This window comes from Geotrypetes seraphini, chromosome 1, assembly GCF_902459505.1.
Source record: "Geotrypetes seraphini chromosome 1, aGeoSer1.1, whole genome shotgun sequence".
Taxonomy (NCBI): domain Eukaryota; kingdom Metazoa; phylum Chordata; class Amphibia; order Gymnophiona; family Dermophiidae; genus Geotrypetes; species Geotrypetes seraphini.
In genome coordinates this window covers 202705732-202732278 of record NC_047084.1, presented here as the reverse complement: position 1 = coordinate 202732278, position 26547 = coordinate 202705732, and the positions used below count along the sequence as shown (strand labels likewise).

The 26547-nt window shown below is 44.3% G+C and overlaps 1 protein-coding gene across 6 annotated transcripts in view; it reads right to left on the bottom strand.

Moving 5' to 3' along the window:
• FGL1 (fibrinogen like 1) overlaps positions 1 to 26547 on the bottom strand; it is a 179785-nt gene that overhangs the window by 30399 nt on the left and 122839 nt on the right. For 5 of the 6 annotated variants that reach the window (XM_033944101.1, XM_033944095.1, XM_033944106.1 and 2 more), the window contains 2 exons: positions 11862 to 12021; positions 10229 to 10326 (listed from right to left, as the gene is read on the bottom strand). In XM_033944101.1, coding sequence (XP_033799992.1) covers positions 10229 to 10326; positions 11862 to 12021 — 258 coding nt within the window. Of the gene's footprint in view, positions 1 to 10228; positions 10327 to 11861; positions 12022 to 15770; positions 16021 to 26547 lie in introns of those variants that run through there. The other variant, XM_033944118.1, reaches the window with a different exon arrangement.

Genomic DNA, 26547 nt, shown 5'->3' with positions numbered 1-26547 from the left:
GAAGTATGAAGAAGAAAATTTTTGTTTGTTTTTTCTTATGCAAACTGAGCCCTGTATGGGGGATGGGACTATTCATAAGGTTCTAACCAGGACTTTGTGAATTACAAAAGTAAAACTCGCTTTGTGGAAATATTTTATTTTTGTTATGGCCATCTGACTTACCGGTAATTGAGGAAAAATACTGCAGTCTTTGCTGTTTTTGTTCTTTGGAAAAGTACTGTAAGACATTATTATAAGCTGCATTAGGGTTTTTTTAATTGCCGGCTGCTGCGGTAAAAGCTCCGACGCTCATAGGAATTCTTGGAGTGTCGAATCTTTTACCACAGCAATCGGCAATAAAAAACCCTAACATGATTTGATAAAAGGGGGTCTTAGTTTTTAATAACTTTTCTCCTTTTTATCCAGGAAATTGAGTTAGACCTTGCAGTATTAAATGATTGATTGGGTCAATATTTAAACACCACAGTCAGCATATTTTTAAACAATAGCCACAGCATTTGAAAATTTTACATACATTCAGCACTGCTCAACAGCTAAACAATAGCAATATTCAGCCACTATCCATATGGAGCAGCATTTTAGAAAGGATGTACAAACTGGAATTGAAATGTCCAGGTTGGGACATCTACAATTTCACAATTGTTTTAGAAAAAGGGCTGTCAAATAGACCCCTTTCCAAAATACCATATTTATTGCTCCATAAGATGCACTTTCCCCCCCCCCCAAAAAAAAAAGTGGTTGGAAAAAAGGGTGCTTCCTATGGAGTGAATACCCAAATCCTCCCCCCCTCACCCGTTACCTTGCAGGACCGCCGCCCGCCACCGCTGCTGGTAGAAGAAGGGAAAGGCCAGGGGGTGCAGCGATTGCATGCCGCTGGCCCAGAAGCCTTACCCTCAACATCAATTCTGACCAATGTCTGGCCCGGACCTTCTCGCTGACATCAGAATTGACGTCAGGGGTAAGGCTTCTGGGCCAGCAGCATGCAATCGCTGCACCCGCCTGGGCCTTACGGGGGCTGCGCTGCTGAGCTAGAAGTCTGCCCCCCCTGCTGCTGCTTCGGTGATGCATCCTCACAGCAGCAACAGCGGGAGCTAATTAAATCTAGCGAGCGGGCAGGCAGGCTTTGGGGGGTGGAAGAGGACAGAGGCTGGAAGGCAGTGAGGGGAATAGGAGGGAGGGAGAAAAGGACAATTGTTGGGCCTGAGGAAGGAAAGAATGAAATCAGCAGACAATGGGGGGGAGGAGGGAGAGAGAGGAAGAGAACAAAGGCTGGAAGGCATTGAGGGCCTGAGTTTGGGGGGAGGGGAAGAGGACAAGGGCTGGAAGGCAGTGAGGGGAACAGGAGGGAGGGAGGAAGGGACAATTGGGCCTGAGGAAGGAAAGAAAGAAATCACCAGACAACAGGGGGGGGAGAGAGGAAGAGGACAAAGGCTGAAAGGCATTGAGGGCCTGAGTTTGGGGGGAGGGGAAGAGGACAAGGGCTGGAAGGCAGTGAGGGGAACAGGAGGGAGGGAGGAAGGGACAATTGTTGGGCCTGTGGAAGGAAAGAACGAAAGAAATCACCAGACAATGGGGGGAGAGGGGGAGAAAGAGGACAAAGGCTGGAAGGCATTGAGGAGGACATAGGAAGGAGGGAGGGAGGAAGGGACAATTGTTGGGCCTGAGGAAGGAAAGAAAGAAAGAAATCACCAGACAAAGGTAGGAAAAATTATTTTAAATTTAGTGATCAAAATGTGTCAGTTTTGAGAATTTATATCTGCTGTCTATATTTTGCACTATATTTGTCTATTTTTCTATAGTTGTTACTGAGGTGACATTGCATATTTTAAAAAGTCATCTGCCTTGACATCTGTGCCCTGCCCCTGCCTGCCCTACTACTAGACCACCAGAGGGGGAACAGGGTACAGAGCCTGACAGGGAAGGGGGACAGGGTGCAGAGCCTGGCAAGTAGTGTAGGGTTGGGTGCAGAGCCTGGCAGGGAGAATTTGGTTCAGAATGTTTTTTTCTTGTTTTCCTCCTCTAAATCTAAGGTGCATCTAATGGTCAGGTGCATCTTATGGAGCAAAAATTACGGTATATGCTGCCATGAACCTCCGTGCAGCAGCTACATTCCATGAAAGGATCTACTTATTTTAGAATGTCAGTTTCAACCCCTCTGCCAGATAGACTTGCAGTGTCAAACTTAACATGTCTAAGTGAGGATTTTAGACCACAGACATTGCAGTACCAAACCCTACACACCAATGGCAGCAACTGAACAATCCCTTCACCCTTGCAAACCCAACAGTATAAGCCCCCTCCCCCCAATCCTCCAGCCATCTCCAGACCTTACAGCAGGGGTGTCAAACTCAATCACATTAAGGGGCCGAAATCCAAAACACAGGATAAGTCGCTGGCCAGACCCCACCCAATCTCCGCCCCAGACCCCGCCCCCATAATACTAATTATAACACTATTTTTTCCATTCATTTTTCATACATACACACACAATGTAATCTTATTAACACATAATGGTAATGGTTAACCACAAAATTAAACTACTATATTTTTCGCTCCATAAGACGCACTTTTTCAGGTGCATCTTATGGAGAAATTACCCCCTACCCCCACCTCCCCATTACCTTTTTATTCATTCTGACGCTCTCCCTCCCTGGACGCAGCTGCCTGCCTTGTCTCCGCGAGCAGTGACCACTGCCGCAGATGCCGCTAAGTCTTATTTTTCCTTGTGGCAGAGCGGCACACAAGGTTGCCTGCCCGGTCCCACTCGTGGGAAGTGGCGCGGGACCGGGCAAGCAGCTTTATGCACCGTGCTGCCACAAGAAAAAAGAAGACTCAGCGGCAACCATGGCAGTGGTCACTGTTTGCAAGGACCAGGCGAGGGAGGGCACCACAATGATAAAAAAAAGTAACGGGGGAAGGAGAGGGAGGCTGGGGCCTGCCCTGCTGTGCCATTCCGAATTTAAAAAAGGTACAGGGAGAGGCAGGGGCAGGAGCCTGTATGCCCTGCCAAATTAAAATTAGTAAGGCAGTAGGGAGAGGCCGGGCCTGCCTACGGGGCTGCTTAGGAGGAGGGGGGCTGCCTGTCTGGAGGGGGGCTGCTGGGAGGGGGAGGCCTGCCTCCCAGCCTGGGTGGCTGCCTGGGAGGGGGAGGCCTGCCTTCCTGGGGGGAATGCCTGGGAGGGGGAGGCCTGCTTGCCTGGGGGGGCTGCCTGTCTGCCTACCCTGTCCCTACCTGCCTGCTAGTCACTAGGCCTGCCTGCCCTGTCCCTGTCTGTCCTGTGCCCTGTCCCAGCCTACCACTAGACCACCAGAGGAGGGACAGGGTACAGAGCCTGGCAGGAAGGGGGGGACAGGGTGCAGAGCTTGGCATGGAGTGTGGGGTTGGGTGCAGAGTCTGGCAGGGAGAATTTGGTTCAGAATGTTATTTTTCTCATTTTCCTCCTCTAAATCTAGGGTGTGTCTTATGGTCAGATGCATCTTATGGAGCGAAAAAGCAGTTACCATAACAGGTGTTATCCAGGGACAGCAGGCAGCTATTCTCACATATGGGTGACGTCATCGACGGAGCCCGGATGCGGAAGCCTCACAAGGAGACAAAAAGTTGAGGAGCAGTTCTGTGTGGTTTGGTGCATTCCAAATAGAAGGCCAAAGCACGTTTACAGTCCAGAGTATGAAGAGCTGATTCTCCAGGATGAGAATGAGGCTTTGGAAAGAACACTGGAAGAACAATGGATTGGTTGAGATGAAATTCTGAAACTACTTTAGGGAGGAATTTAGGATGAATACGGAGGACCACCTTGTCATGATGGAACACAGTGAAAGGTGGATCAGCAACTAAAGCTTGCAGCTCACTGACTCTTCGAGCAGAAGTGAGGGCAATGAGAAACTCCACTTTCCAAGTAAGATACTTCAGATGAGCTGTAGACATTGGTTCAAATGGAGGCTTCATCAATTGAGCAAGAACAACATTGAGGTCCCAAACCACAGGAGGCAGTTTGAAAGGAGGTTTGACATTGAAAAGTCCTTTCATGAATTTGGAAACATCCGGATGAGCAGAGAGGGGTTTCCCTTCAATAGGCTGATGGAAAGCCGCAATTGCACTGAGATGGAATGTAGACTTGAAGCCAGAAGTGGATAAGTGCAAAAGGTAATCCAAAACAGAAGATAAGGAGGAATGTTGAGGCTCCTTATCATGAGAAAACCACCACGTAGAAAATCTAGTCCATTTTTGGTGATAGCATTGTCTAGTGGTGGGTTTCCTAGAAGCCTCTAAAATGTCTCAGACAGGTTGAGAAAACTGAAGAGGAGTCATGTTGAGAGGTACCAAGCTGTCGGATGTAGAGACTGCAGGTTGGGATGAAGCAGAGATCCCTGACTCTGTGTAAGCAGAGAAGGAAAAACAGGTAGAAGGTATGGCTCCCTGCTGCTGAGTTGAAGGGAGTACCAAGGTTGTCTCAGCCACCGAGGAGCAATTAGAATCATGATGGCATGATCGTTCTTCAACTTGACCAGAGTCTTGAGAATGAGAGAGAATGGAGGGAATGCATGGAGAAAGAGATTTGTCCATTCCAGAAGAAAAGCATCTGCCTCGAGGCGGTGAAGAGAGTATATCCTGGAGCAGAACTGAGGCAATTTGTAGTTGTGGGGAGCTGCAAAGAGGTCTATCTGTGGCATTCCCCACTGTGAAAAAAATGTGGTGAAGAGGCAAGGAATGGAGAGTCCATTCGTGAGGTTGCAGTAGACGACTCAAGTTGTCCGCCAAGCAATTTTTTGCCCCTTGGATGTAGACAGCTTTGAAGAAGGTGTTGTGGTGGATTGCCCAGTCCCAAACCTTCAGAGCTTCTTGGCAAAGGGAGGCAGATTCTGTCCCTCCCTGTTTGTTGACATAATACATGGCGACTTGGTTGTCCATCCGAATGAGGACTACTTGGTCGTGAAGAAGATGCTGAAAGGCGTTAAGAGCCTTGAAAATCGCTCTGAGTTCCAACCAATTGATGTGACATTGACGATCCGTACTGGCCTTGTATAAGGAGACCGAGATGAGCGCCCCAAGCATAGGTCGAAGAATCTGTTATGAGGACCTTCTGATGAGGGGGCGTTTGAAAAAGTAAGCCTCTGAAGTGATTGGAAGAGAGCATCCACCAACGGAGAGACTGCTTCAAAGAAGGAGTGACTGTTATGTGTTGAGAAAGTGGGTCGCAAACCTGCGTCCATTGAGAAGCCAGGGTCCACTGAGGAATTCTGAGGTGAAGTCTGGCAAAAGGAGTCACGTGTACTGTGGAGGCCATGTGACCTAGTGGTACCACCATGTGTCTGGCTGAGATGGAAGAGCGGGAAGACACTGTATGACAGAGTTGAAGGAGAGCTTCCAGACATTGTTGTAGAAGGAATGCTCTGAGTTGGATAGTATCCAGAACAGCTCTGATGAATTGTAGATTCTGTGAGGGTTGAAGTTGGGATTTGGGAAAGTTGATTTTGAATCTCAAACTTTGTAGGAACCAGGTAGTCCGTTGGGTCGCTACAATAACCCCTTGAGATGTTGAATCTTTGATGAGCCAGTCGTCTAGGTAGGTAAATACCTGAAGACCATGGTTCCTTAGAGCTGCTGCAATCAGTATGAGGCACTTGGTGAACACTCTGGGAGAGGAAGTGAGGCTAAAGGGTAGCACTCTATATTGATAATGCAGAATCCCTACCCAAAATCTGAGGTATTGATGGGAGGCCGGATGAATGGGAATATTAGTGTGGGCCTCCTTGAGATCCAGAGAGCATAACCAGTCTTTCTGATCTAGAAGAGGATAAAGGGATGCCAGGGACAACATTCAAAATTTTTCTTTGACTAAAAATTTGTTGAGAGCCCTGAGATCCAAAATGGACTGCAGATCGCCGTCTTCTTCGGAACAAAGAAGTAACGGGAGTAAAACCCCCTGTTCTGCTGTTCCAAAGGAACTGGTTCGATGGTATGGAGACAAAGCAGAGCTTGAGCTTCCTGAAGAAGAAGGGCGTTCTGGGATGGACTGGAAGGATACTCTCTTGGAGGAAGCTCTGGTGGAACCTGAGTGAAATGAAGAGAGTACCCTTCCCTGATGATGGACAGCACCCAGAGGTCGGATGTAATTGTCGTCCATCGGTGGTAAAAATGATGGAGACGACCTCCGATAGGAGGAAGAGAAGTCAGAGACAGAATGGTGGAAGTTATGCTCTGTTTTAAAAGGTCAAAAAGGCTGGGCAGCCTTAGGTGCAGCAGAAGGTTGAGATTTTTGTTGCTTCTGAGGCTGCTGTTTCTTAGGAGGAGGGCGAATATAAGGAGCCATCCTCGGAGCAAAACGCCTCTGATAAATGGGAGGAGGGCGTGTAGGCTGGCAGGAGCTGGCTTTGGCTTATGTCTGACAATAGAAGTAAAGGATTTTTCATGTTCAGACAATTTCTTGGTGGCTGCCTCAATAGATTCATCGAAGAGGTCATTGCCTGCACAAGGAATATTAGCCAAGTGGTCTTGAAGATTAGGATCCATGTCAATGGTACGAAGCCAGGCAAGGCGAAACATTGCTACAGAACAAGCAGCCGTCCGGGCAGACAATTCAAAGGCATCATAAGATGAGTTGGGATAGAGAAGCGATGACTTCCTGAAATTCAAAGTGCTTTTGAATGTCTAAATAAGTGAGAAATTTAGGCAAAAGAGCAATAAGGAACTGAAAATAAATGACAAAATGGAAATTATAATTGAGGACTTTAGAAGACATAATGGCATTTTGATAGATGTGACATCCAAATTTGTCCATTGTTTTCCCTTCTCTTCCAGGAGGAATGGTAGCATAAACCTTGGAAGGATGGGATCTTTTCAAGGAAGACTCCACAAGTAGGGATTGATGAGATAACTGTGAATTCTCAAATCCTTTACAATGGAGAGTTTTATATCTGGAGTCTAATTTTCCTGGAACAGCTGGAATTGCATAAGGAGTCTCCAGGCATCTGGTAAAAGTTTGAGACAAAAGCTTATGAATAGGAAGCTTAAGTGACTCCGCTGGAGGTTGAGGAAGATGCATGATTTCGAGATACTCCTTAGAGTATTTGGAACCAGCATCCTATTGAAGGTCCAAGTCCACAGCCATCTGACGAAGAAAGATCCAGTAATGCCTTGCCTCAAGAAGGACTTGAGGACGTCAAGGCAGCCTGGGTCGAAGATGAAGCTTTGGCTGGGAAAAAAGTATCAAAAGAATAATTGGACGAGGCAAGTGAAACCACTGAGTCTTCGAGGTGTGGAAGTGGAGACCTTGAACGAGGAGTCGGCGGTCTAGTAGAAGTAGGTGTAGATCAAGGCTTAGTTGAAGAAGGATGCTCCTTAGAAGAGGAACTATGCCTGGAAGGATGCCTCAATGAAGGTCTCGATCGTCGGTGAGAATGGTGCTTGGAAGCAGATCTCGAAGATCGAGGAGACTTCGCCCCGGAGAGGGAAGCAGCTGATGCCACCAAAGAATGGATAGGACTGGAGGCTGTGGATCGAAACTCCAGAGGCTTGATGGAGGAACCTCTATGCACTCTCAAAGACTCTACTCCTTGTATGGAGTGTGAGGATTCCTGCCGAGGCACTTGCAAAGAATCTGCTCCTTGCTTCACGTGCTTAGATGCCAGACCAGATACTCGCAGAGACTCTGCTCCCTGCATAGAAACATAGAAAATGACGGCAGAAAAGGGCTATAGCCCACCAAGTCTGCCCATTTCAAGTATCCGCCCCCCTGAATTCACTCCCTTAGCGATCCCACGTGAATATCCCATTTTCTCTTAAAATCTGTCACGCTACTGGCCTCAATCACCTGCAGTGGGAGTTTGTTCCAATGATCCACCACTCTTTCGGTGAAGAAGTACTTTCTGGAGTCGCTATGAAACTTCCCTCCCCTAATTTTCAGCATAGAGTGTGAAGACTCAGACTGAGGCATAGAAAGAGGCTTGACCTTGCGGGAGTCTGCAGAATGCCCAGGCTGGATTAGAGTTGCTAGCTTCGGTCCCATTTTGGTAAGGAACTGAACAAATTGCTGCTCTAACATGGTCTGGAAAGAAGCCGGTAAGGATGGATCCATGTCTGAAACCGGACCACCTGCCTTGGCTGGAGGTTCCACCGAGGCAGTGGAAATGTGCTTCAACTTAGAAGTCTTAAGCACCACCGGTTGAACTGTCTGCTGAGCTATCTGACCTGAGGAAACAGAAGGAGATACAGCAGATGTCGTCGAGGAAAGAGCCGCTGCAAACGAAGAAGTTCTGATGAGGCTCGAGGTCGAAACAGTGGAGGCAGGAGGGCACTCGGTCAAAGGCAAGACTGAGGTTGGCTTCGGAGTTGAAGAAGTGGTCGAATCCATCTGGAAGAGCTTCTCCACTGAAAGCAGACGACGTTTAAACGCTCGAGGTTGAAGAGTAGCACAGCGTTCGCACGACTTTGGATGATGTTGTGGCCCCAAGGCACTTGAGGCACCTGGTGTGTGGGTCCATAAGAGAAATCGCACATTGACACTGGCTACACTTCTTAAAGCCTATCACTGGCCAGGACATAGAAGGAAAAACAGCCGCTGCAAGATCAAAGCCCCTGGGCTACGGCCGAGCGGCCTGTCCCGGCAGCCGAACGGAAGAAATAAATTTTTTTTTTTTTTTAAACTAGAAATAAAATAAGCACAGCGATTCGTGAAGAAAAATAACACAAACCGCGGTGAGAGAAGGCACAAAGTGAAAAAGTTAAATGCAGTGAGTCAAAGACGGACTTCTTGGCTCCGTGGAAAACTGAGAACTGAGAAGACGTGCCCTGCGCTGGGTGGAAAGGCACTCGCGCATGCGCGGTGCGGTCGACTTGAAACTTCTAGTTTCTACAAGCAAGTCTGCTTGCGAGGCTTCCGCATCCAGGCTTCATCGATGACATCACCCATATGTGAGAATAGGCTGCCTGCTTGTCCTGGGATAAATGCGGTATGCAGAACACATTGTATGCTTCTCAACATTCATTCCAACCAGAACACAGATAACCCCTATGCAGAACACATTGTATGCTTCTCAACATTCATTCCAACCAGAACACAGATAACCCCTATGCAAATACATGACCAAAAACTAAAAATACTAATTTTTTTTTTTTAAACACCCTAAGATTCAAGATTATGTATGCAGTACAACTCCCATAGAAAAAGAAACCAATGTATTTCTTCCTGAGCAGTGCAAAGATAGACAGCAGATTAAAGTGCTCAAAATTGACACAATTCAAACAACTTAAAAATAAAAACATTCCCCCTACCTTTATCTCCCTCCCTCCATGCTGTGCCTCCCTCCGGCAGGTGTCTAACCTTCTGGCAATTTTATGCGGCCCGCGGTTCAATACCCCACGATGTCATCTTGTGGACGCCTCCCTCCTCCTCACAGCCGTAATGTGTGCAGCAGCTCCTTGTGCATCCTGCACCTGAACCGGAAGCTTTCTCTCTGATGTCGCAATGTCAGAGGGAATGCTTCTGGATGAGGTGTGGGATGTGCGAGGAGTCGTTGCACGCGGCTCTGTGCACATTACAGCTGTGAGGAGGAGGGAGCCAGCCGCAAGGTAAAACTGGGGGCATCGGACCGCGGGCTGCATAAAACGACCAGGTCTTTGTCTTACAGTATTGCAGAACAGGGCAGAAGCAGTGCCTTCCACTAACACCCTGTCTGACTTCAGCTGTCAAAATGGCTATGCTGATCCCTAATGGTTGTCTTGCATTACTACTGCTAGGGGTTGACCTTTCACAAAAGTGCATATAGTGTTGCTGAAAATTCATAGCTAGGGCATTTATATATTTGCAGCTACCATTAAACATATATAAATGATTTTGAATTTTGGGCAATACTATCTTTTTTCTAACTGCCCTCAAAATCTGAGGGCCTTTGTCCTATAAATTGTAAAAGTACAATGCCATTAAAATATGGAATTGTTTGTTTATTTCTATTGCCCTGTGCAACTAAAATATTTGAGTCAATTTCTGCTAATTTTATATTCCCGCTCCAAGAACTTTCCTTGCAAGAGAAAAAAATGTCATGGTTTTGAATGGAAAATTTTATATCTTCAAAATCTGTAATTGTGAAGGTCATATTAACCATCTTTTCTAGATAACGTTTCAATGAGGCCTACTAAAAGGTTATTACATTCTTCAAAAAATCAAGCTGGCACAGGAGAGTTCTAGAACAGTGAGTGGATATATATACAGTTTACCTAGAGACCTACTTTGCGTTGTAAGGTAGTGAAGGTTTTCATTTCCAAGCCAGTATTCACCATTTGCTGAATTAAAATCTCCAAAGCCTTGTTTATAGTCGGCCCAGACCCTAAAAGTAATTGGATGTGTAACATTGAAAGAGAGAAGGTAAAAAAAAAAAAAAGTGAGTATGTGCCCAGAAAAAACTGTACAAAAGTGTATATTACAGTATTATTTCCATTCTAAATATGAGTGCAAAAAAAGGTTGGTAGGCTACATATTAATATATCTGTGATTGCATCACTACTGAAAATATTAACCTTTTCCTATCGTGTGTCCCGGATGATGGGACATTCCAAAAATGACATAGACAGTAGATAAACAGTCTGTATGGACTAATAAAGAGCCAGGAACACAAAATATTTAAATTTACAGACTGGAATTCCCCCTTGCCAGACAGGTTTCAGGATATTCACAATGAATATGCATGAAAGAAATTTGCATATAATGTATGCAAATCATGTTTAAGCATATTCACTGTGGATATCCTGAAAACCTGACTGGTAAGGGGATACTCCATGACCGAGTTGAGAAACATTGTTATATTTAGTGGTGCAGCGAGGGTGAGGCATCTGGAGCAGTGGCACCCCTCCCTTACCCTCTTCTCTGTCCCCCACCCCCTCCCTATCCGCTCCTTCCCTGCCCCCTCCTGCCACATGTGCACCCCCTTCCCTTCTCCCGTATCTCTTTAATGTTCCCGGCGCAAGCAGCAATCCCAACCTGCTGCTCATGCCAGCGTCAGCTCTTCCTCTGATGTCACTTCCTAGACTTGGGTCCAGGAAGTGACATCAGTGTAAGAGCTGACACTGGCACGAGCAGCAGGTTGGGGTTGCTGCTCGTGCTGGGAATGTTAAAGAGGTAGTGGGAGGGCAGGGTGGTGGAGAGGAGGATGGGTGCTGATGCCTCTACCAAGATGGCGCCCTGGGTGAACTCCCCCCCCCCCCCCAGCCTCCCCAAGCAACTGAGTCACCAACTGCTCATGCTTATCTGGACAACTTTGAACATGATGGAAGAGTGTTCGAAAGTTCTCTGAATGCTGCTAGGGGCAGGAGAGTGTGACCTAACACCCTGAGGTTATGGGTACAAACCCTGCACTACTCCTTGTGTCCCTGGGCAAGTCACTTAATCCTCCACTGCCCCAGGTATATTAGATAGATTGTGCCCACTAGGACAGATAGGGAAAACGCTTGAGTACTTGATTTGTAACCCATTCCGAGTTCCTTTGGGAGGACAGGCTAAAAAATAACAAAATGCTATTGTTTATCATTTATTAGAGCAATTCACATAAAATTTACAAAAGCAATTCACATAAAAATCAAAATCGAAAAAGAACTCCATAAAATAACAGAAAAGCATATAATTACACAAAGCTGCTGCCACCATCAGGGAAAAATAGCAAAAGGGATAGGGGCTGGCATCAGTACAGCTGAAAGGGTTCAAACTAGTGCTAATGCAACAGTATCAAGTGTCATTAACATGAAGAAAGTTCCAGTAACATCCACTTGGATGGAGTATACAATTCTGTTGCCTGTACTGTGTCGAATGATGTACAAAGCCTATCTTCCCTCTACGGTAACAATTTACATAAAAATGGAAGTCACCTACCTAGAAAAATTTTGACTGCCGTCAGAGCGCCTCTGAATTACTGTCCAGCCTCCTCCATCATGCATGTTACAATAGGCAAGGAATTCTCTAGGACTCTTGAGAGCTTTCATTTTGTAAAACCCACTCTGCTTATGTCCACTGTTATAGATCTCTGCACAATCTACATTCAGAAGATGATGCACACATAATAAGAGTTATTCAGTTCTATATTTAATTCCTGCACAAAGAAACTGTTGGATTTTGCTATTACACAACAAAATTGTTTTTGTTTCCAAACAAATTTAAGTTTCAGCAGCCCAACCTGAAAACCTTTCAACATCATATTTTGGAGTATTCTCCTAGCTATCTTACTTATTATTATTATTATTTATTTTTTTTTAGAATCGATAAACTGCTCTTTATGTAGACATTAACCTAAGATGGTGTATAATAGCAGTAGCTTGATATAGACAACTTATAGTAAAGAGTTAACTGTAGTAAAGTGACCATAAGGTCAGAATCATACACAATGCATTAATCTTGTAAGTAGATAAACTGAATTATAATAATAGCAACAAGGAGCCATGATTCCACTTCAGTGTTAAACCCACTTGTTTTTCAGTTTTAGAGGATGATTTTCACAATATGCAGACTTCAGAACATTTTAAAAAATCACTAAACACATATTTGTGATAGCCTTTTTTTATTGTTTTAAATCAAAAGATGATGAAGTAGTAGATGATGGAGCAGTCCCTTAAGTATTGATATTAGATGATTAATTTTATGACACAATCTTATTGTTGATTGCTGATAAATTTGTAGAGTGTGTTGTATTTATGTATGTATTTTTTGTTACCCACTTAGGATTTAAGCGGGATAGAAATTTAAAAAAATAAATAAATAGGCATATAGATTCATCCCCAGTACCCTGAAATGCTCCCACAGAAAACTACAGATGCACTGAGGCAGATGCATCATATGGCGTGTATTACTGTGTATGGATGTGTTTATCTCAGAATTGCACTCCAGCTCCACCCAATCATTCCCAAGAAACATAGGCTTCATTAAGGAGTAGCACAGGGTGGTAGGTGCCGCCCCTCCCAAAAAATGCCTTGCCATTGTATACTGGTCTGGCTAGGGCTGAGGCTCTGGTACCAGCAACTGCATCAGCGAGCCGTACAGCAACTCCTTTTGCGTGATTCATTACACTTTGCCTGTGAAACTGGCATCTCTCCCTATCTTTCCTACATGTATTTTAAAACTACAGTCCACAGGACACTGATGAACATGTTTTCACATTTTTCTAGTGGGCATCCTCTGGTACTAAAAGAGTTTGCCATTTTTCACAATTTTTGCATTACCTTAGGATCTGTTCAAAAGAAGAATTTTCAAAAAGCAGTCACAAATTCTATCTAAAAAGTTACAACAGAGAAGACACCCCAAAGATTTAACTAGATGCGCATATAGAAAAGCTCTCTTTAATAACAAAGATTTTTTTTATGTTTAGATGAAATTTCAGTGATGAAGTAAGATGAACATAACACTTAGATTTGTGATAGTTGTATTGTAATATTTTTTGTAAACCACTTAAACACATTGTGATAAGTGGCATATAAAGAATTAATTTAATCCAATCCAAACTTTCATTATGAAATGTGGTAAAGTAGGTAATCCTGTTGCAGTGATTATCAGGAAACAATGGAATGTTGTGTCAGCCCTTACAATATTTGCTGATAAAACAGAGAGATTAGCTTATTGTTATAGCAAAAATGTAAAAGAATATTTGAATTCAAGTACTAGAAAACAGATGTGCTCTGTGTTTGAAGTGATTGGCATGAAATTTCACTTTCAACATTGGTTTTTCTTAATCCAATTGATGGTAAGTGTTATAAACTGAGATACAACATGATTTATAAGTGAGATTATGAGATGGGGAAGGGCATTTTTGATATGACATCTAAATCTGAGTCAAGATATTTTTGTATGTGCGCCCCAAAAAATCAGGTAGAGAAAATGGCCATTTCTGAAACAGGAAAATGTCTATTTTTTTTAATCATTTCTAGATGTGTTCGACCTTAGTGCATATTTTTTTGACCATTAAAAAAAATACCATGTACAAATGAAAAATGCACAGAACAAGCCATAAGGATGTAGGAGGGGGTCAGCATTTGTAGCAGTCTGGTCACACAGATAGCCCAGAAGAGCAGTGGGACACTCTAGAGCAGTGTTCTTCAACCGCCGGTCCGTGGACCAGTGCCAGTCCGCAGAAATTTTCTGCCGGTCCACAGGGCCAGCACGTCCATTGGGCAGAAGACAGCGTTCTTCAGCCGCCGGTCCACAGTGCGAAAAGATGCCAGCTCCCTGAGTGCTGCAGTGCACAAAGCCATAGGAAAAGGCTCCTACGCGCGTCCTGCACCTGAACCGGAAGCCTTCTCTCCAACGTCGCAATGTCAGAGTGAAGGATTCCAGATGAGGCGCAGGACGCGTGTGAAGAGCTGCTGCCCACAGCTTTGTGCAATACAGCACTCAGGGAGCCAGCCCAAAGATGCCACGTTGATCGCTCCGTGGACTGGCCCAAAGATAACACCAGGGGGCAGGCCAGAAGGCAAGGCACAGCATGGAGGAAGAGAGACAACAACTATAGGGGGAATGCTTTTATTTTTTTATTTAGTGATTGATTTACATCTGCTGTCTGTTCAGGAAGAAATGCATTTGTTTCTTTTCCTCTGGGGTTGTACTGCTTGCAGAGTCTTGCATCTTAGGGTTTGTTTGTAAATATTAGTACTTTTAGTTTTGCATGGGGTTATCTGTTTTCTGATATGAATGAATGTTGAAAAGCAAACAGTGTGCTTTGTGTATTTTAATTTTGTGGTTAACCATTGTGTGTTGTTAATACGATTATATTGTGTGTGTGTGTGTGTGTGTGTGTGTGTATTGTGGCCAGATCCCGAGTAGGTGGGAAACCCTGGCTCGGACCACAGGTAAGATTTTAGGAACGCCTTTTGTATGGTTGGTTAAAGGAAAACCCGGAAACTGGACTTTTCACAAAACTTCACCGTGTTTATTAAAGTAAAAAAAAACTTCACTGAACTGAACACTTGTCTCAGGCTTAGTCCTTAATTTTGCAGTATATTGTACACAAGTCCAGGGCACGCTTGATGTGCCTCTGCCTAAGACTGCCAAGCTTTGTCAACACATTGGCATCATAAAAACAAATCAAAAATGCGTCTGCAGTTTCTTCACTGCTTCTATATTGTCCCCTTCCAGGACTAAGGGCTTCTCCTAGCCAGAGTTGGCTTGTTACTGTACAGCTGAGCACAACAGGTGTCAGCAAGCTTTTCAGTTTACTTTTAAAAAAAACAAAACATTTTTGACTTTTATTATTTTTCCTCTCTCTCACTCTGTCCCTCCCTTTGAAGGACGTTCACAACCTGGACACAGGCTGTGCGGGGCAAACCTCCCTTACTAAGGTCTTCAGCCCACCCGTATATGCCCCTAACATCCTGAACCTTATTTCAAAGGGCTACTGGGAGAAATGAGGTTCTAGGAAATACTTTTTTCTTTCTTAATTGGACACTGCTGCCATGCCTTTTCCAGGGAGCTTTCCTCCTGCTCAGGTCTCAATGTCCATGTCTTCTCCCCACATACATTCTTCAGTGTCTCCCTCACTAAGCATTTCCCATGCTGGCTCCAGGGAACTAGGGCTCTCCACGAAGTCCTCCACTTCTGTCTGTTCCTCCCATCCCCCTCTTTGAATACCTGCCAGCCTTCTCAAATCATTTTCCCCTTCAGGAACACTCTCTAGCTCCTCACCCCAAAACGTGCTAGGAAAGTTATTGTACTTCCCTGGAGGTAATCTCTCTCCCCTGGTGGGCTGGTGTCCTGAAAGCTTTCTTGGCTGGCTCATGGAAGAAGGGAGATAGTAGCTACCTTGGTGTGCTGCTGGGCTCCTACAATCAGGAACAGCTGAGTCTCCTCCTCCTCCCTGATTACTTTGCCTTCTGCCTATTTGAGGTTTGCATGGTTGCAGGGCTTGGTGACCAGCTCCACCTCCTTCTGCCTTGATTTCCCTAACCTTGGGAAAGGAATCATAGGGACTGGCTTGTGGTTTCAATGCCCTCCCTTCCTGAATTCTGGGCTGGCTCCACCCCGGCTTTTCCTCCATGCTATTTGGTTGTACTACCCTACTGCTTTTCCCAGGGATAAACAGGCTTTATTTTAGAGCTTACAACCTTAAGGGCTGTATGTTTGACTAGACCCACAGTCTATTTACCTGTAACAGGAGCTTCCCTGTCACAGTATGTACAGTATATATGAAAAATGAATGGAAAAAATGGTGTTACAATTAGTACGGGGGCGTAGTCTGGGGCGGAGATTGGGTGGAGATGGGCACGATTTAGCCCAGTGTTCTTCAACTGCTGGTCCATGGACCGGTGCCAGTACACAAAATAATTATTTTATTTCCGCCAGTCCATAGGTGTCAAAAGGCTGAAGAACACTGCTCTAGAGGGTGGCAACTTGATGAATTTCACATAAAAGGTCCAAGGTACACATCTTATCATAACCCCCTTATAGTGTATGGTAAGCCCTGCAAACCCCACTTAAAACCTATTGGACCCAACTGTACACCACAATAACAGCCCTTATGCCTGCAGGTGTCAGCTATATGTCAGTACAGTAGGTTTTGGTAGGCTCACACTTTCCACCACTAGTGTAGTAGTAGAGTGGGATGTGGGTCTGGGTCCCTTTTTCTGGCATCTACTGCACTAATCACCAGGATCTCCAGAGACCTGCTTGCTGTTCTACTAAAATTGCTCATATCATCTGAAGCTATCATACAGGCAGGTATGTACTGTTTCATTCACATCTTTGGGGGTGGGAGGAAGTCAGTGACCGCTGGGGAAGTGTGGAGGGTCATGTCTACATCCCTCCAGTAATAGGGAAGGCCCCCAAAAGCTCCGCCCTATACCTTGCCTAAGCTCTACCCCAGACCCACCCACACTCTACCTCAGACCCTGCCCCCATAATAATAGTACTAATTATAATGCCATTTCTTCCATTCATTCTTCATATACACACAATATAATCTTTAACAATACATAATGGTAACCACATAATTAAACTAGACAAAGCACACTGTAGAGAACATTTTAATTATCTATCATTCTATCATTTATATTCTGCTTTTTTCAGAAAGGTTAAGGCAAATTAATAAATAGAAATAAAACAAAAAATAGAAAATAAGAGACTATCATTTTATTGGACTAATACATTTTTCAATTAGCTTTCAGAGGCCAAAACCTCCTTTCTCAGATCATTACAGTATACTGCAGTTATAGTATCCTATTCTGACCTGAAGAAGGGAATTTTAGTTTCTGAAAGTTAGTCAAAAATATATTTAAATTAGTCCAATAAAAAGATCACCTTATTTCCATTTTTTATTTATAAATGTTTATCAACGCAGCTACAAAACTACTTTATCCTAAAGAAAAAAATAATTCATTTTTTAACTTTGTTGTCTCTGGTTTCCTCTTTCCTCATCTTCTCTTCACCTTCTTTCTTCCAATCAGTTTCTGCCCTCTCCATCCAGCATCTGCCCTCTTTCTCTGTCCTTTCCACCACTGTCTGTCCTCTCCTCCCTTCCAGATGGCATCTGCACTCTTTCTATGCTCCTTCGATAAATTGTCTACCCTCTCCAGCTTCCATCCAGCCTCTGCTCTCTCTCCTACCCCTATTTCCATCCATCATTTGCCCCTCTCTCCTCCCCATATCCATCCAGCATCTGCCCCTTCTTCCCCACTTCCAGTCAGCATTTGCACTCTCTCTCTCCTCCCTGTTTCCATTCATTGTCTACAACAGGGGTGCCCACACTTTTTTGGCTTTCAAGCTACTTTTAAAATGACCAAGTCAAAATGATCTACCAACAATAAAATTTTAAAAAACACAAAACACACTGTATGCAGAGAAAATGTTAATTATAATTTATATTTGGGGGGGGGGTTCAAAGAGGTCAAGGCAGATGACATTAAAATTTGCAATGTCACCTCAGTAACAACTATACAAAAATAGACAAATATACCCCCTCCCCTTTTACTAAACTGTGATAGATGTTTTTAGCACAGAGAGATGCACAGAATGCCCTGTGCTGCTCCCGACACTCATAATCTCCCTGTGCTAAAAAACACTATTGAGGTTTAGAAAAAGGGGGCCATAGTGCAAAATATAGACAGCAGATATAAATTCTCAAAACGGACACATTTTGATCAGTAAATTGAAAATAAAATCATTTTTCCTACCTTTGTTGTCTGGTGATTTCATGAATCTGGTTGCACTTCCTTCTGACTGTGCATCCAATATTTCTTCCCTTCTTTCTGCCTCCTGCATACTTCCTCTCCTCCAGACCTCATTCCATTCCCCAACCAACATCTCTCTCTGTCCCTCCACGAGTCCAACTTTTTCTTCCTCTCTCCTTGCCTGCCCCCTGCCACCAAACACACTCCATGCCCTCTCCCAACTTTTTCTTCCTCTCTCCCTGCCCCCTCCCATTCCTTTCTTTTTCTCTCTCTCCCTGCCCCTTCTTTCTTTCTTTCTCTGCCTTTCTTTCTTTCTCCCTCCCTGCTCCCCTTTCTTTTCTTCTTTCTGTCTCTCTCTCTGCCCCCCCAAGCCACCTCCACCATTTCCAAATGCCCCCAGAAAACACTTCCTCCTGTCTGCTCTTACTCTTATTTCCCAAATTATGTATTTCTCTCTGTTCCCTTCCTCTATCTATGTGTTCCTGTTACCCTCACAGCCTATTTCTTCTCCACTGCCACAGCTCCACTCTAAGGGCTCCTTTTATAAAGCCGCGCTAGTGGTTTTATCACCCACACTGGATTAGCGCTAGCCAGAAATCTACCGCTTGCTCAAAAGGAGGCGGTAGCAGCTAGCGCATGCGGCAATTTAGCATACGCTATTCCGCACGTTAAGGCCCTAGCACGGCTTTGTAAAAGGAGCCCTAAGTTTCTGTCTCCATCAGTCTGACACTCTTCCCTTTAGAACTTTCAGACACTTCTGGCTTTTCATAGCAACAGTCTCTGTCCCAGCTATTAACCCTTTCAGTTCACTTAATCCCTTCATAATCCCCTCTATTCCTTCCCATGACTTCACTCCCAACCTGCGCTTCTCTCCCAACCATGGACTGGGCCAACAAACCCCCCCTCCCCCGATATCAATTCTGACAAGTGGGGGGATGGCTTGTGGGCTCGGCGCTTGTGCAGTGGATGCACTCACCTGGCTTTTGCGGCGTCAGGAAAGCAAGGTGAATGCAAAGGCAACACAAAGCGATTGACTCATGTTGCCCTTGCGATCTACTGGTCAATCGCGATTGACCTTTTGGGCACCCCTGGTCTACCACTATCCTCCCCACTTCCATTCAGCATATGCCCTCTCCCCTCCTCATGTCCATCATAAGAACATAAGAATAGCCTTACTGGGTCAGTCCAAAGTCCATCAAGCCCAGTAGCCCCTTCTCGTGGTGGCCAATTCAGGTCACTAGTACCTGGCCAAAACCCAAGGAATAGCAATATCCCATGCTATCGATCCTGGACAAATACAAGCAAAAAATCCAACCGAACTGCTGTAATGTGTCAAAGAATGAACAAAGGAGAAAACTCCAGAGATGATGTACAAGATGCCAAGTCTTTAATCAAACATTACTTTGAACATTAAACAGTTGGTTCAAATGGGTGATAAACTGGGACCCGGTTTATCACTCATTTGGACCATATTTTGTATACATCGATCCAGGGCAAACAGTGGCTTCCCCCATATCTTTCTCAATAACAGACTATGAACTTTTCCTCCAGGAACTTGTCCAAACCTTTCTTAAAACCAGCTACGCTATCCTCTTACCACAACCTCTGTGCCCCTTGTCCTCCTCACTTCCCTCCATTGTACCCCTCTATCTTCTGCAGTTTCTTCTAGTATGTACCCTCTACCTCCACATGTTTATCCAATATGCCCCTCTGTCCTCACTTCCATCCAATGTGTCCCTCTGACCTCCCCACTTCCTTAAAGCATCTGGCTCTTTCCCCACCACCACCATAGCTGCTACTACCCCAATTCAGCAACAGCAATAAACAAAATACAAACAGCATGGGATTTCATTGCACTTATCCATGACTGACAGTGCCCCCCCAGAACAAGATGTCGAAGGGGTGGAGTCAGAAGCCACAGATAAGTGCAATGTTGCAGATGGAGGTATGGAAACTGTAGGTTGGTATGCTAGCTGCCTATGCCTCCAGTGGTCATCTGGTCCATTTGGGCACTTTTTTATACATATTCATTATTAAAACAGGTATAGCCCCAAATATCCAAACTGTGCCTTAGACATATTCTTAAATGTTTGATTATGGTAGAAAAAAGTCTAAGTCATAAGCTCGCCCTAGTACCGACCACACCAAACCTCTAACACACCCCCTTGAGATTTAGACAAATTACTGATTAACAGCATAGATAGCTGTCTAGAATATACTGTATATTTCAAAAATAGCAAAGTGGAAGGGTTTGACAAGAAAAGCATCTATTGTATCTGCCACTTATTAGATGTTTTTCTTTTTTGAAAATGAGCACCATATTGTATCATGTAGATAGATGTCTAGGAAACTGAAATTATGCATGTGAAAGTGCCAGAGCGCACTTAAAAGGCAGAAATAAGAAGCACTGATGGATAAACATTGTTTCATAATTACTCACTCCAACACAGAGCTGTACTATTTTACAATAGATTATATAGCAGTAAATCAAAGTGGTGGTGACAGACAGAAGCTTTTGCAGCAGCAAGAGCAAGTGTGGATATATACAGCTGGCAGGTTTAAATTCTTCCATAGATTGGTTTTATTAATTTTGAAGACTCCTGCTTGAAGCAGCCATTTCAGGGGTTTTGATGGGGTAAAATGCACTGAGAGCAAGTTATGATTGATTAAGATATCACATTAATGAAGCCAGAAAAACACCAGTCCGCGATATTTTTGTGATCATTAGAGCAAATGTGATGTGGTATTTCAGTGCATATGTTGATTAGTTATGGAGCTCATTTTCAAAGCACTAAGACCTCCAAAAAAACAACATAAATCAGTACATTTAAACAGATAAATATAGAGAGGTTTTTCAGGGTCTGGGATTGAAATCAGGCTTGGAACCAATAAGTCTCAGTTCTTTTGAGTTGAAATGGTTCTGAGCAGGTTTCTGAGACCCTTTTCCTCTCCTTGAATTGTTTGCTGCTATTGTAACTGGGTCTTATGGGTTGTGTAATTTAGAATTTAATTGACTCCAGTTCTATCTTTTGGTTTGGTAATGCTGTAAGTCCTGTCATTCTCTCTTCCTCCCCAACCCCCAACTCATCACCACAGTTTACCATCCTACTCCCGGCATGCTCGGAACAGGAAGGAAACAGCAGGGAGCAGCGGCTCTGTAGTTATTTGGCTGATGGAGCTCGACATAAGAACATAAGAATTGCCACTGCTGGGTCAGACCAGTGGTCCATCGTGCCCAGCAGTCCGCTCCCGCAGCGGCCCTTAGGTAAAGGACCAGAGCCCTAACTGAGTTTAGCCTTACCTGCATATGTTCTGGTCCAGCAGAAACTTGTCTAACTTTGTATTGAATCCCTGGAGGGTGTTTTCCCCTATGACAGCCTCCGGAAGAACGTTCCAGTTTTCCACCACTCTCTGGGTGAAAAAGACCTTCCTTACATTTGTACGGAATCTATCCCCTTTTAACTTTAGAGAGTGCCCTCTCGTTCTCCCTACTTTGGAGAGGGTGAGCAACCTGTCTTTATCTACTAAGTCTATTCCCTTCATTATCTTGAACATTTCAATCATGTCCCCTCTCAGTCTCCTCTTTTCAAGGGAGAAGAGGCCCAGTTTCTCTAATCTCTTGCTGTACGACAACTCCTCCAGCCCCTTAACCATTTTAGTCGCTCTTCTCTGGACCCTTTCGAGTAGTACTGTGTCCTCCTTCAAATATGGCGACTAGTGCTGGATGCAGTATTTCAGGGGGGGGTTGCACCATGGCCCAGGAAAGCGGCATGATAACCTTCTCCAATCTGTTTGTGATCCCCTTCTTAATCATTCCAAGCATTCTGTTTACCCTTTTTGCTGCCACCGCACATTGCACGGATGGTTTCATCGATTTGTCGACCAGTGCTCCCAAGTCTCTTTCCTGGGGGGTCTCTCTGAGTACTGCACCAGACATCCTGTATTCGTATACAAGATTTTTGTTACTGACATGCATCACCTTACACTTATCCACGCTAAACTTCATTTGCCATGTCGGGGCCCATTTCTCGAGCATGTTTATGTCCTGTTGCAGGTCATCACAATCCTCCTACATCTTCACTACTCTGAATAACTTCGTATCATCTGCAAATTTAATCACCTTGCTCGTCATTCCAATTTCCAGGTCGTTTATAAATATGTTGAAGAGCACATGCCCAAGCACCAGTGGCACTCCACTGGTGACGCTTTTCCAGTCCAAGTTTTGCTGGAGTTCTGAAGGAGCCTGAACTTAAAGTGGGGGAAGCAAGTCTCCCTCAATCCTACAGAAATACCTGGAGGTGTGCCCTAGTGTTCCTCAGCTGGAAGAGAGGCAGGAGATTCGGAGCTGGAGATATCTCTCTCCCCTCCAGGAGCCATTCCGCCGCCACACCCTGCTCAGCTTGCGAGCCTGTCGGGTGAACCCTGTGCCGAAGTGGAGACAGGGTGAACCCCAATGCAGAGGGCTGGACTCGCGAGAATATGCAGCGAGCAGGGAAATTTGAATGCCAGCTTAAATGCCGGCTCTGTATCATCCAAAGCGACAGCAATTACCCTTGAGAAGATATGGGAATCTCTCGAGGGGTTGAACTCTCTGGTAGCCAGGTCAGTCCAGGAAATATCTACCCTGGTAACTACTGTTGATGTCTTGGGTAAAGCTTTAACAGCAACTAAAGAATAATTATCCTCAGAAATTGGTAACGTAAAAGACAATGTTGTTGGTATTCAGGCTCTAACTAACAACCTGGTTAAGGAGAGGTTACTTTTGAATAGGAAAATTGAACAGATAAAGAACCATAATCGAAGACTTAATCTTCGTTTTTTGAATTTTCCAAAGGCTTTTGGTGTGGCGCCTTTAGATATGTGGAAGCGTTACTTAACAGAAGTTCTAAATATTTCCTCTGAACATATTCCACCAGTGAACCGAATTAAGAAAGAAAAAAAAAGATGACCCTACACCAGAAGTAGAAACACCTCTACAATTAGAAAAGTCTTTGAATTTAACAGAATTATTGGAAACGACATTGTCTGATGCTACAGAAAGGGCTACATTGCTTATTTCACTTGTCTTTGAACAAGATGTAAATCTTATTATGAGACTTTACTTTCGTAACCCTCAGACTTTGTATTATGGGGAAAAAGTTTCAATATTCCCTGATGTCACAAGAATTACACAAGAGCAGAGGAAGTTATTTCTAGCAATGCGTGTTGAGACATTGACTCTCGGAGCAACATTTCTACTTGCATATCCATGCAAATGTTTGATAAAATATTTGGGAGTACGATATGTCTTCTATACTCCAGACCAATTGCGAGCTTTTCTAGACTTGAAAAACTTGGCAGCTGGAAAGATTCAATGAATGGTAATTAGGATAATGAGATTGGGTTGTTAAGCCTCTGCTTTTGTGTTGATATTTTTATCTTTTCTTCTGTTGGAGTTTCTCTTCACTCCTTTTTCTTTTCTCCTCTACCTTTCTTTAATTTAGGGGTCTAAGAAAGATTGTATATTATTTTCTGGTTTAGCAGCAACTGCTGAATTGTATTATTATTTTTAGTATCTATATTTCTTAAAACAAGAGTTTATCTTGTAAAATATGTATAAATTCCAATAAATAAATAAATTTTTAAAAAAAGGAAGACCAGAGAAGGAAAGGGAAGAAAGAGAGAGGAGAGAGAGATGCCAGAGAACAGGGAAGGAGACAGAGATATCAGATCTGAGTGGAGGAAATGAGAAGAGAGAGATGCTAAAAACCACAGGGGGGAGGGAAAGAGAGATGAAAGGAGAAAGATGCCAGGCCATGAGGGAACAGAGGGAAGATGATGGATGCCAGACCAAAAAGGGGGGGGGGGCCTAGAGGAGAGATGGCAGGGGGAGACAGACAGTTTCTGGAAGAGGCAGACAGTGGATGAAACGGGCAGAAGCTGGATTGAAGAGACAGGGCAGACGCTGGAAGGAAAAGAGTGAAAAGAAGATAAAGGCAGAAACCAGAGACAACAAAAGGTAGAAAAAAATCATTTTACTTCTATTTTGTCATTAGAATATATCAGATTTGAAATATATATCCTGCTAGAGACATAACTGGGGACTGCAAAGCCCAGGCAGTGCTTCTTTAGCTTCCAGCTGGCTTAGGGCTCTCTCGGACCAGGGGGCACTCCCCTAACACTATTCCTGTCATGTATGACTGCAGTATTCTGTTAGCATGATATTTCTGTGTAGCATTCTGTAATAATTTGGCTTGTTCAGTTTTCTTGATAGTAGAGGGGATATATGTGAAGGGGAGGGGAGACAGGAATTTTGTTGGTTCTTGCTCTGTATATTTATATTTATAAAATGACAATTGTACAGAATATTGTTTCTTTTTATACTTTAATAAAATACGTTCAATATAAAATCATAACTGAGGCTTGTGTGGATGGGATCAGATGGTTTGCGGGGACCGAGCTTGCAAAGACTGGGCAGAAATGTGGTGGGTTTTTTTTAATTTCAGTCTTAGTACTTTGCCGGTCCACGGGTGTAAAAAGATTGAAAAACACTGCTCTAGAGCACAGTCGGCAGCTACGCTGAGGTGCAGGAAGGTCCCCCGATGACTTGTCTGCCGGCTTTGCTCCGGCAGAAATAAGTTACGTCGGAGGGGGTGGACCCGGCAGACGCAGTCATCGTGGGACCTTGCCACAACTCCCTGCGTCTGCCGGGTCAACCCCCTCCGACGTAACTTCTTCCGAAGCAAAGCCTGCAGACGAGTCATCGCGGGACCTTCCAGCATGCGGCTGCTGACTCTGCTCCAGAGCTAGTACGTAGGAGTGGGATGGACCAGCAGCCGGCAGCTACAGTCATCGCGGGAAAGGAGCAGGACTGCTGGAATGAAAGGGTGGTGCAGGGAGAAAAAGGGGGCAGGGTGGTATGGAAGGGTGGTGCTGATGGAATTGATGTACAGGGAAAGGGGAGAGAGACATAAGGGGGAAGGATAGAGGATGGAATTGGATTGGAGGCAAAGAAATGGGGCAGATGCTGATTGAAGAGGAGTGGATGGAGAGAAAAAGGGCAGACATTGGATGGCGAGTAGAGAGGGAACCTATGTTGGATGGAGTGCGGATGGGAGAGATAAGGGAGCAAATGCAGGAAGGAAATGGGAGGAAAGAGGGGAGCAGACGATGGAAGTGGACAGAGAAATGAGAAGGTACTAGATGGAAGGGGTAGAGAAAGAGGGCACATGATGGAAGGAGGGGATAAATAAAAGGAGGGCACATGATGGGAAAAGGATTGAGTTAGGGAAACACTGGAGGGGGTAAGGGAAAGAGGTGACAAGCTGTAGGTAGACAGTAAAAAAGGAAATTGATGAGAGGGTAGTAAGAACATAATCTAGATGGATGCAGGAAATAAATTGAAAAGGAAAATGAGGGAAGAAAGGGATTGCAGAAGAGAGGTGTGGGAGAGGGAAGGAGAGGAGAGAGATGCCAGACCAATGGGGGTGAAAGGAGAGATGGAAGGGGGAGGCATACAGTTTCTGGAAGGGGCATAAAAGGGGAGAAGATGCCATATAGGGGCAGAGAGATGACAGACAGTAGATGGAAAGAAGAGAATAACAAGAAGATGAGGAAAGCAGAAACCAAAGAAGACAAAAGTAGAACAAAAATTTTCTATTTATTTATTGCTTTAGGAGACATGTGTCACTGTTTCTGTGGTGTTGCATTGTATGCAGAGTCCAGCTTCTTGCTGGTTCAATTTAACCTTTGTCTATGTATTACAAAACTGAAACATTTTTTAGCGCCAGCCGTGGTGGTAGCAGCTCTGATGCTCAGAATTCTATGGCTAAAATCCACACTACAGTTTTGTAAAAGGGGGAGGGGTTAGTTTGTGATGACTTATTCCATACTATGTGAAGGTGTTTTCTGTGTTCTGTGTGTTCAAAAGAGATGGTTTTCTGTTAGGATTGACGGTGTAGGATTGATCTGTACTAGTCTGGCTTATTTAGTTTTACAATGGGTGTATTGATGTTGTACTGCTCACTGCAATATGTAAGATGCTGCCTTTTCCTAGGTACTCATGTGTGACATGTGGATTGTTACAAAAAATCATGTTTTTCGTACAGATGAGGGGGGTGTCAAAAAATGATGGGCCCCAGGTGTCACATATGCTAGGTACAAAAACACAGATGTATTGAAAACCAATGTATGTAAAGCAACACTTTCAATTGGAGACTATTGTGGTCAATAAACGTTATGGTAATAAAGTTTTGCAGAGACTATGTGAAGCAGGTGACAGCTCTAAATTCACTCAAAAAGAAGGAAAAAGCCTCAGAAAAGGCCCTCCCACCGCCACAAAGGTGGATATAAAGGTGGTTAGACGGTAACCTCACAGGCAAAACCTTCATTTATAATGAGCATTTGAGCAGAAAAACAATGCTTCACATATGCAA